The following is a 15,202-nucleotide window of genomic DNA, read 5'->3' as shown; positions in this document are numbered from 1 at the left end:
TGTAGCCACAAGATAACAAAGGCTCAACACTGCGCCCAGCATCCTGGAGCACTTCTGTTGTCTTTTGTACGTGTTTTGAGTTTTTATGTGCTTCTGAGTTTTTATATGCTTCTGAGTTTTTACGTGCTTCGGAGTTTGTACGTGTTTTTACGTGTTTTTGGAGTTTTTACGTGTTTTGGAGTTTGTACGTGTTTTTACGTGTTTTGGAGTTTGTACATGCTTCAGAGTTCGTACGTGATTTGAAGTTTGTATGTGCTTTGTCTCTAGGGGCCACCGTAAATATACTTTTATTTATTCACTCCACATAAAATGTAATAAATAAATCATATAATACAAAAATCAACTATTCACATTTCAAGTTTTAACTATTTAAATTTTCAGCTTTTTCCTTTCACAAATTTAAAGTGAAAAGAACACAAAACACTGCAAACCACAACACAATTAAATATAAATTATAATATGAAAACTAAAAGAACATGCATATTCTCTGTCATATGGACCTGCATGAATAAACTTTCTCAATCCTTTATCATCTGCAACCGAAAATAGTTGTGGATGATTACTATACCTTTCTAATGTTGTTGTCCCTGCCTCTCTTTCTCTCTCTCTGGCTCTGTTCCTGTGCTACTGAGTGTAACTACCGCCCCTCCCCCCTCTGCCCAGCGTAAAGCACAAGGCTCGCGTGCAGAGTGAAGCGGAAAAAAGGTGCGAGAGAGAGGCTGAGAGAAAGAAAAAAAAAAAAAAAACCCACGTGACGGCTCGCGATAAGGAGCCGGCTCGCGTCGTTCACGTCAAAGAGCCGGCTCTAAGAGCCATTTCGTTCGCGAACGACCCATCACTACTGGAGTGATGGAGCACCAGCGTCATCTAATGTGACGTGAGGATGTGTCGCATGTTTTTATGCTTCTTAAAGCATTAGATAAGCCATTTTCCCTATGGATGAGGGTGAAGAGAGCACTCCTATCATGGGGTTGTTGATTTGTGGTGAGTTTATCCTCTAAGTGGACCTAAACCATGGCAGAAAAATGCAGCCCACAGCATAAAGGAACTATCAGAGTGCAGCTGTCAAACATTTGGGGTTTTTTTTGTTGCATGAGATATTGTTAGATGCTTATATAACATATAGAAGTACGTTTTTTATAAACTTAATTCCGATTTACCCATAACTGTAATAAAGTCATTAAACTATGAAATTTAGATTGTAAGAAAGATTAAGCAGCAGCTGAGCATTAACACTGGATGACACGCAGACAACAAAGATTTAATTTAGCCTTCTTGAAAAAAAACCCATCTCAATGATGGCTGCTGCTGCTGGCAGAGCCCACGGGCACGCCACTGCAACCCCCTCTGACCTCTGCTCCATAGCTGCTGGGTGACCTCTCGTTTGGGGCTCTACTCAGCTTTTCCCAGGAGGGTGGCACGGTTCCCCCCCTTTTGGTGGTCCTCCATACCTGCTTCATACCCTGGGGGACGGGGCTATGGCTCCCCACACTCCCTAGCAGATCGTTACATGGAGAAACCTTTGGAATACAAGCATGCTGATCCACACAGGTGTGCACACGGGTGTTCACAGACGCGGACTACACCTTTCTTGGCTGCTGCCTCAAAGCACATTGTGCGCTGTCTATCTTGCATGCTGCACAATATCGTTTAATATTTAGTATCTACTGTTATCTACTGCTAGCTAGTTTATTGTGATAGTGCTTTTTTTTATTATGTTGCTCTTTGTTGTTTGCTTTCTCTTCTGTTTTTTTTCCTCCATACAGGTGATCCAGGTGTTTTGTTTGTTTTTCTTTCTTTCTTCCCCCCCTTCTCACCGTCTCTTCTCCCCTCTGGTTTTCTTTCTTTCCCTCTCTTTCTTTCATTCTTTCTCCCTGTCCTATCCCCCAGTCATGTCTGTCCCGTTTGTAGCAACCGAAAATAAAATAAATACATAATTATAATAAAGGTCAATCAAATGGACCAATATGGCAAGGCCATGATGATCCACTTGGTAAAATAAATCCGCTTGGCATCTTTCTTGGCCTTAAGACAACAATTCTGATGGCTAAAGATCCAAACGGGACACAAAAAAAAAAAAAAAAAAAAAAAAAAAAAATCAACATCTCAAAATCTGAACATGACCATGTCCACACTTCTTGCTTACATCATATTTAAAATGAGTTTTCAAAAGTTTTTTCTTTGAATTTTCAAAATTCAAAGTTCAAAAACACACAAAAATGTATAATATACATTCTTTCTGTATTATTCAAATAAATACTGAGTTTAAGTGATTTCCAACACACTGCCTATTTATACCAACACTTTATTGTATCCTAACCTATAGATTCAAAATTAAAATGCCTGAAGAAGACATCTGTGATCAGTGTAATATTAATCGAGTACATAAATAAGTGTTATTTTTGGATAAAGAGTTCTTGAACCCACAAACACTGAATGCAAGTTTTGCTTTGGTGTTAATAAGACAATAAGATCCTCCCCGTCCTCGTACCTGACTTCAATCCTACACTGAATTTCAGGACCTCATCACCTTTGGCCTCCCATAGCGCCGCACGACTCTGTCTGGTGTTTGAGATGGACAGTGTGTCACCTGGGGGTGTGTGAGGGAGCAAAGTGAAACGCACTGACAGACTGCGTGCGTGCAAGTACAGTATGTGGCTGTATGTTTACACTCTCCACACACTGTAGGTGCTGTGGCTGCACACAGGCTGGCTGTTTCTCTCTGGAACGCTGTCGTACTGTTGACCACAGGCGGTCGCCTCCTGTCACATTAGATTGCTGCTTCTTGAGCACCTTCAAAACACACATGCGAAATACATGCAAAATAAAATTCAGTCATGCAGCGCACACACAGATTATTCACAGGGATTTTACAATAATTATGCCCTAACTCTTCAAACACCACAAACACAGAATTTCATCATCCTTCATACAAAAGCAGCACACTCTGTCTTTTTTACCTTATTTTTTATTGCTTCACATTGACATTCGTGAACATGATAGACATCCGAAAGAAAAAAAGATCATTTAGTAAGAAGAGAAATGAGAAAGTCAACCGAAAAGATGAAAACATTAAATAACATTATCGCACTCCCGTATTCGTCTTCCCTGTCATTAGTCTTTCCAGGTACATGACAAAAGCATCGTTCAAAATATTTTGAAAAAAGAAAATGTGCATACACGTAAGCATAATTCCCCATACATTTCTGATGAAAATCGGGAGTTGTATGAATTTTGTTGACAAGAAATAACAGAGTTATCCATCACCTGGTTACGTCTTCCACTGCTAAATTTGCAATAAGTATTTATCTTTTATTATAAAGTCCAAATGATAGAGCTCGTTGATTAATAACATGCTTTTGTCTTAAATTCATTTAGTACAACAGTGCTCCAGGTTACCCTACATCCTTACACATCACTGAACACCACACCCTGTGAGTAAATAGAATATGTTACATACATTCATATATTTTGGTCCTATGTTCATTGCAAGATGCAACTTTAGCTTTATTTTAATTTACTAAAGATAATGGAAAAATACATTTATTTTAAGGAGATACAAAAAGAGAAATTTCTCTGAATGTTTAAGGCTTAAGGACACACTTGACACTTGAATGTATAACTGAGTATCTCAGTGCGACTGCATTCAAGGAGAAGCTTCTTAAAACACATTATTCCAAATAAAGGGGTTCTTAGGTTGCTTTTTGGGGGGTGGAGGGTTTTAAAAGTCAAAGAAAAAATTCATTAAAAACACCAAAAAATATTGCTTTTTTTTTTCTTTTCCATGTGCTGTGGGAGATCTTTCTATTCCCTCGTATTTCCTCCTCCTCTGCAGCGATCTGTCACATCCAGTTAGTCAGTCCCCCCCGCCCTCTTTAGTTCCTGTACTCGTCCCCACAGTCCCCGATGATCGCCATGAGGTCCCTGGAGCGTTGTGTCACTGCTTCGATGGCGGAGAGATCTTCAGCCGTCAGCTGCAGGTCAGAGCTGCAGCTTCGCAGGCTGTCACTGATGTGCTGCCCCGCCCCTGCGACGCCTAGCCGGCAACCCACAATGACTCCACCCACTGCAGGCCGGTCCAGCACGTAACGCATCGCCACGCTGGCTATTGAGGAGTTACGTCTCTTGGCTACCGTCTCCAAGGTGCCGAGGAGATCTTGGAAAAGACTCCAGCCACCCCAAGTGTTGATCATGTTCTTGTACTTGGAAAGGGAGGCGGTGTAGAGCTCCACCCTAGATATAGGCTCCACCTTTCTGAGATAGCATTCAGAGAGCAGACCGCCAGCTGCACCAAGAAAAAATGGATGCAAGTGAAATGTAGGGGGGGCGGATGAAGGAGTTAAAAGTGTCAGGGTGGAGAGAGGGGAGAAGAGGGAGGACAGATGGGGCGGAAGGATGGAGATAAGTAAGAAACAGTAGGGAAAACATGAAGGGAGGGGAGAAGTGATGGAGGAAAAGAGGCGTACATGGAGACCATAGTGGTTAGGAGGAGGATGGGATGCAGAGGGGAGGGAAAGTTAGAAGAAAATAGAAGGTGGGAGGGGAAAAAATGAAAGCAAGGGAGAGAGAAAGAGGATGTGTCGTCATGTCATCTGACTCCATCTCAGAAACCCACCATTTTACAGTCCCACACAACAATATTAATGCACAACTCGCACGACTAGAGATGAAGTAACGTCTACTGAAGAGAGACTGAAGTCGAATATTGCTAATGTAAGATGACTGCATGCAAATAAAGGAGTTATATCTCACCGAGCGTGCCGTAAGTGAGGAGCTTAATGTTGTTGGCGACACAGAACTGCTCCATCCTGGCTGCTGGTCGCTGGTCAATCACCGAGTACTGAACCTGCACAGACGGCCACATTAAACACAAAGAGAAGAGGAAGACTATCCTAAATGTGATGGAGCAGTGTTCTCACACGTAGAGGGATGTGTTACCTGGTTGCTGGAAATGCAGATGCCTTTGCTGGTGATCTCTTCCAACCTCTGTGTGTCAAAGTTAGTGAGGGCGAGCTCACCTGAGGAAAAAATAGTCAGATTCTTAACTTGTGTGTCTGGGAACCAGCACACCTCTGGTACTGTAGTCAAGATTTAATGCAATGCAATAACAACACACATTAGTCAAGATTTGTTGTTAAGAGTCAAAACCAAATCTGTGTGTATGTGTTTTTCTATCTATATCAAAGTGCACGCTGATATTAAACCATGATTAGCCACCAAAAGAGTCTAATTCTTGTGTTTATATACATTTATGTTGTTCTCCTCAGTTTCTCCCAGAGTGCAAAGCAATTTTTTGTCATTCATTTTTGTCACTCTTAAAATCTTATGAGTTTATATTATAATTATATGTTGTCCGTTCATTTATAAATTGTGCATTTAGTAGTACAGCGCACATACGTATGACTCCTTCCTGCTGCAGGTCAGAGAGGTGACCCAGTGCCTCCAGATATCTCTTGTCCCCATAGTCCCACCAGTGAAACTGAACACAGTCCAGGGTGTCCACCTGCATTCGAGTCATGGACCGCTGCAACGCCTTCTCCACCACCTGCAAGAACAGAGAGAGTTCAGCTGATTTCTTCTCCCAGAAACATCAAAAAATGTCAAAGCTGAGTGCTGGATTTTATGGACTGATACTAGAATCAAACCTAACAGTATCTATTTCAAGCCATTCGTAGAGATAAAGACAGAAAAGAAATACTGGCGAGGTTATGATTTGATTCTTAATAAAGACATGCACTGCTCTCTAGTGGATAAAACCGGTCTCACTGTTAAAAGCACAGCAGACTGAGCATTGCTGAGTGGCTCACCTTGCGCTCCATCAGTCCAGGTCTTGGTACATATTTAGTCAAACCCTGCAGAGCTGGGCTGAGACTCCCAGAGGATTTGGACTTCAGCTAAAGATCAAACAAAGATAAAAGTTGAAAAAACACCAGTGACTGAGCGGGGTTACATTTAACAGCTAGACTGAACACACTAATTCTGAATTAAGGGTGGAAGAGTTAAATAGTATATGTGGATGGGTTTTCTTTATATGGGGTTTCCGATCATCTGCACATTATTCCAGGTGAACGGCTGACAAAGGCTGATACCATCAGACTGCCACAACACATCAGCTGATATTGCATCAACTGACCTAAGTGCACACACTGGCACTGGTGAGTGTGGGAGTGTCTTAAAGTGCACACCAAGTATCTGCACCTCTGTGAATAACCAATGCTAAAAAAATATCACCACTTTCTGCTGTGACACAAAACTTTTCCCACGTGCGGGACTAATACAGGTTTATTTTATCTCTTGTCTTTAAATTCTGATGTAATTGTGTTTTCCTACAAAATACTTGGCAAGGTCCTGTCAAGATCTCCCAAGGCAAGGTCGTTATTTACTGTCAAATAAGTCATTCTCAGCATATGACAGAAAATTACACAGGTTTCTGTCTCTAAATCAGGAACCCTGCTCTACCCTTTCTGCTCTCTGTAGTTCATCTTTTCCTTGTTAATATCACACATACAAACACGCTGCGGTACATCACTCCAACTGCAACCGTGTAGACATCAGATTTTAAACATCACAGTAGTAAGAGTCCCCCATCCCTCCTCACTCAAGTTTAATTTACCTGTATTGATATCTTCCAGCACATTGAATAAAGCTGGCAAATGGTTGGCAAAACTGAGGTTTCTTCAAATTAAAATGGCTTTTTTCTTCTCATTGTTGTCAAGCGGTTGCTCATAAGGGATTGTGTAATTGCTGGGGTTTCTTTCTGATATTGTAGGGTGTTTATTATACTGTATGGTCTTCCCCTCACCCCAAAAAAGTCTGGTTCTGTCTGCAGTTTCTTCCAGTTCAAAGGGAGATTTCCTTCACACTCTCACCAAGTGGTCCCTCATACGGGGTCATTTTATTCTTGGGGTTTCTTTCTAATATTTTAGAGCCTTTACCTTACAATATAAAGTGGTTTGAAGTAACTGCTGTGGTGATTTGGCGATGTGTAAGTAATACTGAATTCAGTATATACACACTTACCTGGCTGTTAAACTGTCCAAAGATTTCCTCTGCAGGCCCGTAAATGTCTGCCATGTCGAATGTGGTGAAACCAGCATCTACATACTCCTGCATGGCCTCAACTACAGACATGAAAGGAAAGAGGAAAGCAGAGAAAAGGAGGAAAGTAGCACAGATAAGGCGACGCGTGGTGGAGCTTAGAGTAGTGTGAATCATTTCTAGTGTATCAGTCCAGCTTTAATTATCATCCTTAGTTTGCCCAGATACGTTTTAGCTATTATTGTTTATTTATCCCAGAACAATTAAAATAGACCAACAGTACAACTCTACATGAGGGCTTCATTTATTGTAGGATTATTGTATTAAACTGCACTGTAACTGTACCTAATAAATTCACTGAATGAATGAAGCATACGAAAATAAAATAAAAATCAAGACACCTAGCTATTTTTTTTAAGTTATAGCTACCCGGGGTTTACTGTTCACCTGCCCTGACTTTATCCACCGCTCCGTGCGCCCCGGACACCTGCCACATCCCGTTCAGGACCCGGCAGATCTCCAAACCTCCGGACAGTGTCACTTTGGGTAACGAGGACATTCTGCTGTCAGGGCCGAGGGAGAAGCTGCTGGAGGCGGCCTGCTGTCTTACTTTTTCCCCAGTTGTAAATAAAAGAAAGAGGAAAACTTTAATAAGTGTCCTTGCTGGGAGCGGTGTCGTGCATTAACCGGTACTAATACATTCGTGTTCAAGTGACTTACTCCGTGTACGCCAAAAGACCTGCTGGACTCAAAGCCGGCACGCAGCACTGCAGGTCACCGCTTATCGCCGTCAAATTGAAACATTTATCAGTTACAAAAGAGTTTGGTAACAGTTACAAAACACACCACTGTTTCCACCAATAGCTGACGCTGTTTTACCGGAAATAAAAATCACTCTACAGGCAGGCTGGCTGCTGATTGCTGCCCCCTGCTGGATAATTCAGGAGGGGACTAAAATACCTGAAAACATATCTCGAAAACAAGCAACACCAATAACACACAGATGAGACGCAGTAAAAATAAAAAGTATCTTTACTTTTCAGTTACATCTCAGTTAGAAATCAACAGCACTGTTCATCCAGACGAACTGTGCAGCAGTCCAATTTTAAATTTCACTCTGCAGTTTCTGCCCCCTTCTTTTTTTTCTTCCTCTTCCTCCTCTTCTTATTGTTGGGTTTGCTGCCAGTCTGTCCTCCTACAGGTGTTGGTCTGTCCTCTGTCTCTGAAGCTTCACAGTCTTCTTCTGAAGCTGCAGGTCTCTTCTCAGAGGAAGGCAGATTGCTTGGTTTCACCTCTGGGCCGCTGTGACGGAGTAAAGAGCAAGAGTCAACCTACTCATCTAAAAACACTACAGGAAACTTCCGCAGTACTACTGTTGAGAGAAACATTAAAATAATAAGTTGCATAGCCACTTTGATCAGGTAATCATGTTTTATCCCAAAACAAAGATTTGAACAGATCTAGACAGTGTTACAGAATTAAACTAAAAGAAAAAAAATTACTGACAAATTCAATGTTTTTATGAGCAGACAGGGAACAAATACAGAAAGTCAAATATAACAGACACAACTAAAAACTATTTAGCTAAACACACTGTTAGCTAACCATACAGATGTGTGCGCAGACCTGCATGGCCATAACTCAATGTAACAGCTGGTGTTAAGGTTATTTTTGTAAGTTTACATGACACTCAAGTATTCACCTTATCTGAACAGCCAGTTCCTGCTTTGTATTTCCAGGCTCGCTGTGTTTCTCCAGCAGGGCCACGAAGAAGCCGTGCGTGAGGGTCTTGGCAGTGCTGGCACGCAGACACTGTGGGAGGGGCTCCAGGCCTCGCTCAGGCCACTCAGCCAACAGAGGAACCAGTCTGGACGGGGAGACACGAAAGGATTTGAATAACACTTCTAACAACCAGTTTGGCATAAATAACATACCTCAGGGAGCAAAACCCCAACACTGAACACCTGAACGTTTGTTGCATTTTTTTTAACATGATTTGAGTTAGTAAAAGCTACCTCAGCCTGCATCTCTACACTTACAAACAAAACCGTAACACCCCCCATTACATATGTATTATGGATATTTGAAATTATTTCACTGTCGCTAACTGCACTTTGTCACAGTCCTCATTTAATGAAAATCTTAAATCTTGTGCCGTCAGTGTCATTGCATAGTCCTGAAAATGGTCTCACACACCTGTAATGTCCAATTTTATTGACAACACTACAATGCAGTACTGCTACTATAACATGCATGTGTGTCAAGGTGGAGAGATCACAGAAAAATAAAAATAAAAATCTCCAGGTTTCATCGTCTAGAGAGCTAAATGAGAATAGAATGCTTTAAAATGATAAATAAACAGTCTGAATGTCTTCAGACTGTTGCTACCTGAAGCCGGGGTTCTGCTGCAGACAGGCAGCTACCACTTCCTCATTCTCCTGTTTGTGGATGGAGCAGGTGGAGTAGACCAGGCGCTTCAGGCTGGGAAACCTGAGAGCGTGGTTAAGGCAGCGCAGCTGGAAGGAGGCCAAAGAGGCCAGACGAGCCTGCTCCTTCTCCTGGTCAGCAGAGGTGTTGTCCTGGAGGCACACCATACCTGAACCCCGTCACACACAGGTTACAATGCTTTTTTGGTTGTTGTTGTTGTTTTTTTTACTATAATTAAGCTGTTTGTTTCTTTATTTGCACACTGGGACTCTGATTCTTGCTTATACTTGTGAAACGCAGCAAAGTTTTGCAGTATTTGCTTGAACTTGAGAGAGGAAGGATGGATCGGTGATGCCTAAACGGGTTTCTATTCCAGTTTCTACTCTGGACACCCACATCTGTGACTAAGGTTTGTTACATAAACAACAAATTCAATGTTTAAAAATGAAATAAATATGATACATTTTGCATTCAAAGTAAACTAAAGTGTCATAAATTGAAGATACATATGCACAGATGTTATAAAGAACCCTACTGCAGTCATACAAACACAGGGATAACTGGTCACTCTACCTGAACCACTGCAGGAGGGATCGAGCAGGATGTACTCAACATCCTTATACTGCGGGTTGTCGGGGTCCACCTTCAGGAAGTCCTGGTTGGCCAGCTGCTGACAGGTGACCCCTGCACGGAGCAGGAGCGTTGACATGGTGGCCAAGCGCTTTCCATCCAAATCAAAAGCAAACAGCCTGCCCTTGTTCTTCATGATGGCTGCCAGCTGGCTGGTTTTGTTGCCAGGTGCGGCACAGGCATCAATGATGTGGCTACCAGGTGGAGGACTAAGGAGATGAGCGGGGAGGCAGCTGGCTTTGTCCTGCAGAACTATGTGGCCTGCTTTGTACAGGAAGTGGTCATGGAAGTCAGTTTTAGGAGAGAAGACCAGCAGCTCTGGCAGGTGCAGGTCACTCAAAAAGTATCTGTCTTTCAGGGATAAGTCTTCCAGCCTGGAAGCCTTCCCCAGGTAGGAGAAGCCATCCCTCTTCAGGTAGTCCACAACATCCTCCACAGTGGTCTTCAGAGTGTTCACACGTACATATCTGGGCAACTGGTCTCCAGCGGGGTGCTTGACACTGCAAGGAAGCAGGTCTTCATTCCTGCTTACCTTCTGCTTCACCTTCATGCGAGCCAACTCCGCCTGCAGTCTGGAGCGATGCTTCATCATCATGGCCTTCCAGGATCCGCCACACTTCAGCCCCTGGCCTATCAACAGGTCGTACACGAGCACCTTAGCTAGGGGCATCTTTAGCTTGGTATGCCTGAGTAGCTTGGTGGACTCGATGATCTCCTGCAGGACGGAGGAAAACTTCTGGGTCTCACAAACCAGAGCGAACAGCTGTTTGATGTTCTTGAATTGACTGTCGTAAACCAGAGTTTTCAAAGCCCCCTGTTTACCCTCGACCTTCTCCGTGATCTCTGCTGCTTTCAGGTACAGAGCCATGGCGAAAGAGGGTTTTTTTCCCTACTGCGCTCAAACACTCCTTTTCTTTCTTTAGTTCTGAGCAGGAAACAACGAGCGAGTTTATTTGAGCTCTGTAAAAGCAGCTTCTTCTATACTTTTCCTCCGTGCACACGTGAGAGGAGGGGTCACGACACCGGAAGTACTCGTTGACGCACTGTTTTTCTTTTGACGTAAGTAGTAGTAACTGGTGCCGGATCAAAGACAGTAGAAAACGTCTCTATCGCCCTCTGGTGCCTGGCTCCAATACAAACAAGTTGTCCTCAAATGTTCTCTCCTTGAGATGCTTTAACAGCGTGGCTTGTCATGAATCGCAAGACTTAATGTGACCAAGTGGTCGGCGGGGTTATGAACAAAATAAATTGACAACGCCACCCAGGGGAATTGCACCCCCAGGAAATATATTTAAGAAAAATAGATAAAAGGAATAAAAGAAGACCGCATAGATTCAAGGATGCACACTGAGGCAGGTTGGCTTCCAATATTAAAACAGTTTTATTTATAGAAATGAATAAAATATTATAAATAATATTTTATAAATAAAATATTAAAGGTCAAGATGTAGCATCATTATTGACAGTGTCCTACAGTAAAAATAAAACCATCGTGGAACTGGGACTTACCAGCAGCCGTGGAACCAAAAGGAAATCACACAAAAAGAATCACTGCAGACCACCCAGTGCTGTACAAAAGTGTGAAAACGACCCACCACCTGAGGTCCCAGGGCCACTGGCTCGTCCTCCTTCACTGAATTAAACACAGAAAAATATGTTAAAAGAATAAGAGGACACTGAGCGTCAGGCTCGCTACAAATCATAAAAAGACTAAAACACACTTTAATAAAAGAAATCTCACACACACACACACACACACACACACACACACACACACACACACACACACACACACACACACACACACACACACACACACACACACACACACACAAACAAACAAACAAAAGGCTTATTCCCCACGGGTCAAACTACCACTCGTGCTGGTAATAATTATTCTCAGGCGTAGGCCGGTCTGGCTCCCCACCGGCTGAGACCGGCCACCCAGGCGATTTAGAGTCCCAGCACGACACTCGGGCAGAGAATCACTTCAGCCCGATCACAGAAGCGTGGGTACGAGCAACAGTCCAGGGTAAAATAGAACACCAGGCGAACCCAAAACAAGGTAAGCCTACTTAATAAAAACAAGACAAGACAGCAGACTCCACCAAGGAGGAGTTCACAACAGCAGCTGAGAAGGCAGTTCACTCTTCCAATTTAGGTTGGGCAATTTGTCATGGAGGGGTGAGTACAGCAGTGAAACCCCCAGGACCGGAGGCACTATACTCTCATTGGTGGAGATAACACGAACACCTCTCTCCGCAATGGCAGAATTAAACAGACTGCTGCGCTGTAGCTGTCATATAATCGGCTCTTGCTGATGTGGGTGGGTTCCCAATTAACCCAATCACCTGATACAAGGAGCGAGTGCAGCGGAAAGAGAGCGAGGGTGGTAGAGCGAGCGAGAGAGAATGAGAGAAGAAAAAAACGGAAGGCGAGTAGCCCATCTGGCTACATTAAGTTGCTGCGGTAGAAAGAAGATCACGAGGTAATTTAATGACATAAATCACTGATGCAGATTTAAAACACTTTTGAACTGAAACATCGCAAACGTGGAAACTATTTTGATAATGCAGTTATATTTTTACTAAATAAGTTGACATGGATTTTATGGAGGCTGTGTGTGCTTTCCAACAGCAAATATCAATGCATGTTCTGAAGAACATATTTATTGATATGAATAGTAGCGATTGACAGGATTCAGTTCATTCTAAACATGGCATAAACAGGATAGTTGCAACTTCAATGATGTCACAGACTATAAATCTATTCTGGATTTGGGATACATGATGATGCTCTGTACTGAGTCTGCACAGTAAACTGCACAATAACCAGTTTGCTTTTTGTCTGGGGGTATGGAGTGGAGGTGTGATTTTCCACTATCTTTATTGAATAATACCACATTTTTAATGATAGTGATTTGGTCAACTGGCTCCATGTGATTAAAAGACTGTAAAAAAAATGCTGAGCATGTTGCTCTTTCTGCTAATAACTTGTTCTTTACTTTAAAAAATTTAGATCAATGTGATGCAGCCTTTTCCTCAAGATTGATAACTAAAGTGTCCCAACTTACCTGAGCCTGAACTCACAGATGGTGTGAGACCTAGTCTAAAAAGGAGAGGAGGACAATCTGGGTTTATCAAAGCACACTTCAAAAGCAAAGCAATTGTAAATTTTACAGGGGTGCACTATTGCTCATGACATGAATAACTTGCACAGCTGTGTGGGCACTATCAATGTTGAATGATATTTGCTAGTTTTCTTGTGTTCACTGGCATCCACAGTGAAGACATCGTGGACAGCGGAGAATCTCCCGGTGGTGGAGCAGACTGGGACAGAGTTCCACTGATGAAAAAGAGAGTCACGATGGATATTATAAGAATTAAATAAAAAAAGATTCAGACCAAAAGATTTGTGATCTACACAATCCAAGCTGATCAACGATAAGCTCAGTATTTTCATTTAATATATTTTTCATCTGCTTGAATGTTTCCTGCTTCACACAGTGCTCAACCTGCTAGATTTTTGTTTGTTATTCATTTATTTTAAATGTCTAATCTTATCTTTGAATCAAACATTCATACATATATACACTGTGTTCATTATAATAACATACATATATACTGTCAGACACCACTCTGACATTCCATTCATGCTCAGCTGAATATTAAAATGGACAAATATGTGTCATCTCTGCATACGCTATGATCATTATAGAATGACATGAAATATTAAAACTGAGTTTAATCTTCAACATAAGCAGTAGTCATATAAATTCATATACTCTTAAGCACAAATGGTGAAAGTTTTTCTGCAGAATAAGTAGCCTATTAGTTGTATCTGTATTGCGGTGTTCTGATAGTATGGCTTCTTATACTGAAGAAATGGATCTAAATAAATAACTAAATAAATCCTCCAGCACTCGTTATTGTCACCTATTGCTAATGTTTTGACGCTGCCAACCTCTCATACGCTGTAAGAATTTAATTCAACTGTTTATCACAGAAAAAGTGTGACTTGTAGGACACGTAACACTAGCGGGCATAATGTTAGCTTAATAGTCAGCTCAACAGCTGTTGTTAGCTCCGGACAAGTGACTACAACAGTAGCGATGAGCCCCGATGAACGGATCCGGGGGCGGATGGGCTCGTACATAAATGGATCGATCGGGGCGGGATACGGTGGGAAACGACAGATACCTTAAACTTGAAGACAGCCCAAGTAGAAGGATCGCTAAAGTCTGCTAAAAAAAGAAATCGCAATGCAAGTTGAACAAACTTGCAAAGACACAATATCAAATTGAACCCATTCTGGTACAAAATGACATCATAATAGACTGTCCTTTGAATGTCACAACGTTCGGCGATAACGTCACTTGAACTCCTTTGAAGACAGTTCTGGGGGCGGAGTCAGAGCCTATAAATATCCCTCGAGTACATACCTTGAACCCATAGATCGCTATAGTTCTGAACTAACAGTTTCCACTTGCGAACACTTTGTCTCATTGAGTAGATCATTTTTCAAACACAGAATAACACGTCGTATAAACTAAACTAAATACATTCATTTCAAAATGAGCTCCCTAAGCTACTTTGATATGCAGATGCTCAGAAATGAGATAGAAAATTACAAACAAGCTGAAAAACTTCAGCTTGAGGAAATCCAAGAAAAAAATTGTAGGATTTCAAGTCTTGAGGCATCTTTGAAAGAAGAGCAGGGACTGGTTGCAAAGATGAAAGAGGAGTCCAAAGAAATGCAGGTGCTCAGATATGAGATAGAAAAGTACAAACAAGCTGAAAAGCTTCAGTTGGAGGAAATCGATGAAAAGAATTGTAAGATTTCAAGTCTTGAGGCATCTTTGAAAGAAGAGCAGGAACTGGTTGCGAAGATGAAAGAGGAGTCCAAAGAAATGCAGGTGCTCAGATATGAGATAGAAAATTACAAACAAGCTGAAAAACTTCAGCTTGAGGAAATCGATGAAAAGAATTCTAAGATTTCAAGTCTTGAGGCATCTTTGAAAGAAGAACAGGAACTGGTTGCGAAGATGACAGAGGAATCCAAAGATGAAAAGATGGAAAAAATGGAAAATGTTTTGCTGGAAACCAAA

At 42.0% G+C, this 15,202-nt stretch overlaps 2 protein-coding genes across 3 annotated transcripts; both read right to left on the bottom strand.

Moving 5' to 3' along the window:
* Nucleotides 1-2,969: 2,969 nt before the first annotated feature.
* LOC308407272 lies at nucleotides 2,970-7,922 on the bottom strand. 2 transcript variants are annotated; one of them, XM_080898833.1, is made up of 8 exons: nucleotides 7,759-7,922; nucleotides 7,486-7,647; nucleotides 7,021-7,121; nucleotides 5,808-5,894; nucleotides 5,398-5,545; nucleotides 4,939-5,018; nucleotides 4,753-4,846; nucleotides 2,970-4,285 (listed from the first exon to the last, which is right to left on the bottom strand). In XM_080898833.1, the coding sequence occupies exons 2-8, from the start codon at nucleotides 7,595-7,597 to the stop codon at nucleotides 3,876-3,878; spliced, it is 1,032 nt and encodes a 343-aa protein (XP_080754959.1). In that variant the 5' UTR covers nucleotides 7,598-7,647; nucleotides 7,759-7,922; the 3' UTR covers nucleotides 2,970-3,875. The 2 variants fall into 2 exon arrangements, with proteins under 2 accessions (XP_080754959.1, XP_080754960.1); XM_080898834.1 differs by lacking the exon at nucleotides 7,486-7,647.
* A 130-nt stretch (nucleotides 7,923-8,052) lies between these two features.
* nsun5 (NOP2/Sun RNA methyltransferase 5) lies at nucleotides 8,053-11,146 on the bottom strand. The gene is made up of 4 exons (XM_080898832.1): nucleotides 10,039-11,146; nucleotides 9,427-9,634; nucleotides 8,741-8,905; nucleotides 8,053-8,340 (listed from the first exon to the last, which is right to left on the bottom strand). The coding sequence occupies exons 1-4, from the start codon at nucleotides 10,961-10,963 to the stop codon at nucleotides 8,151-8,153; spliced, it is 1,488 nt and encodes a 495-aa protein (XP_080754958.1). The 5' UTR covers nucleotides 10,964-11,146; the 3' UTR covers nucleotides 8,053-8,150.
* Nucleotides 11,147-15,202: the final 4,056 nt, after the last annotated feature.

Source organism: Rhamphochromis sp. 'chilingali' (assembly GCF_963969265.1).
Source record: "Rhamphochromis sp. 'chilingali' genome assembly, chromosome: 12".
In the NCBI taxonomy this organism is placed as follows: Eukaryota; Metazoa; Chordata; class Actinopteri; order Cichliformes; family Cichlidae; genus Rhamphochromis; species Rhamphochromis sp. 'chilingali'.
This window is presented reverse-complemented; position numbering and strand designations above follow the sequence as displayed.

Bases quoted from the DNA above. Each gene is read 5' to 3' on its own strand.
- LOC308407272 (XM_080898833.1), bottom strand. From the start codon at position 7,597: ATGTCCTCGTTACCCAAAGTGACACTGTCCGGAGGTTTGGAGATCTGC. The intron at 7,122-7,485 runs GTGAACAGTAAA...TCATGTCTGTAG, and splicing joins GGTGGATAAAGTCAGGGCAG to TTGAGGCCATGCAGGAGTAT. The intron at 4,847-4,938 runs GTAACACATCCC...CCGTCTGTGCAG, and splicing joins TCTGCATTTCCAGCAACCAG to GTTCAGTACTCGGTGATTGA.
- nsun5 (XM_080898832.1), bottom strand. From the start codon at position 10,963: ATGGCTCTGTACCTGAAAGCAGCAGAGATCACGGAGAAGGTCGAGGGT. The intron at 8,906-9,426 runs GTAGCAACAGTC...CTCCCCGTCCAG, and splicing joins CAGCAGAACCCCGGCTTCAG to ACTGGTTCCTCTGTTGGCTG. The intron at 8,341-8,740 runs GTGAATACTTGA...ACTCCGTCACAG, and splicing joins GAACTGGCTGTTCAGATAAG to CGGCCCAGAGGTGAAACCAA.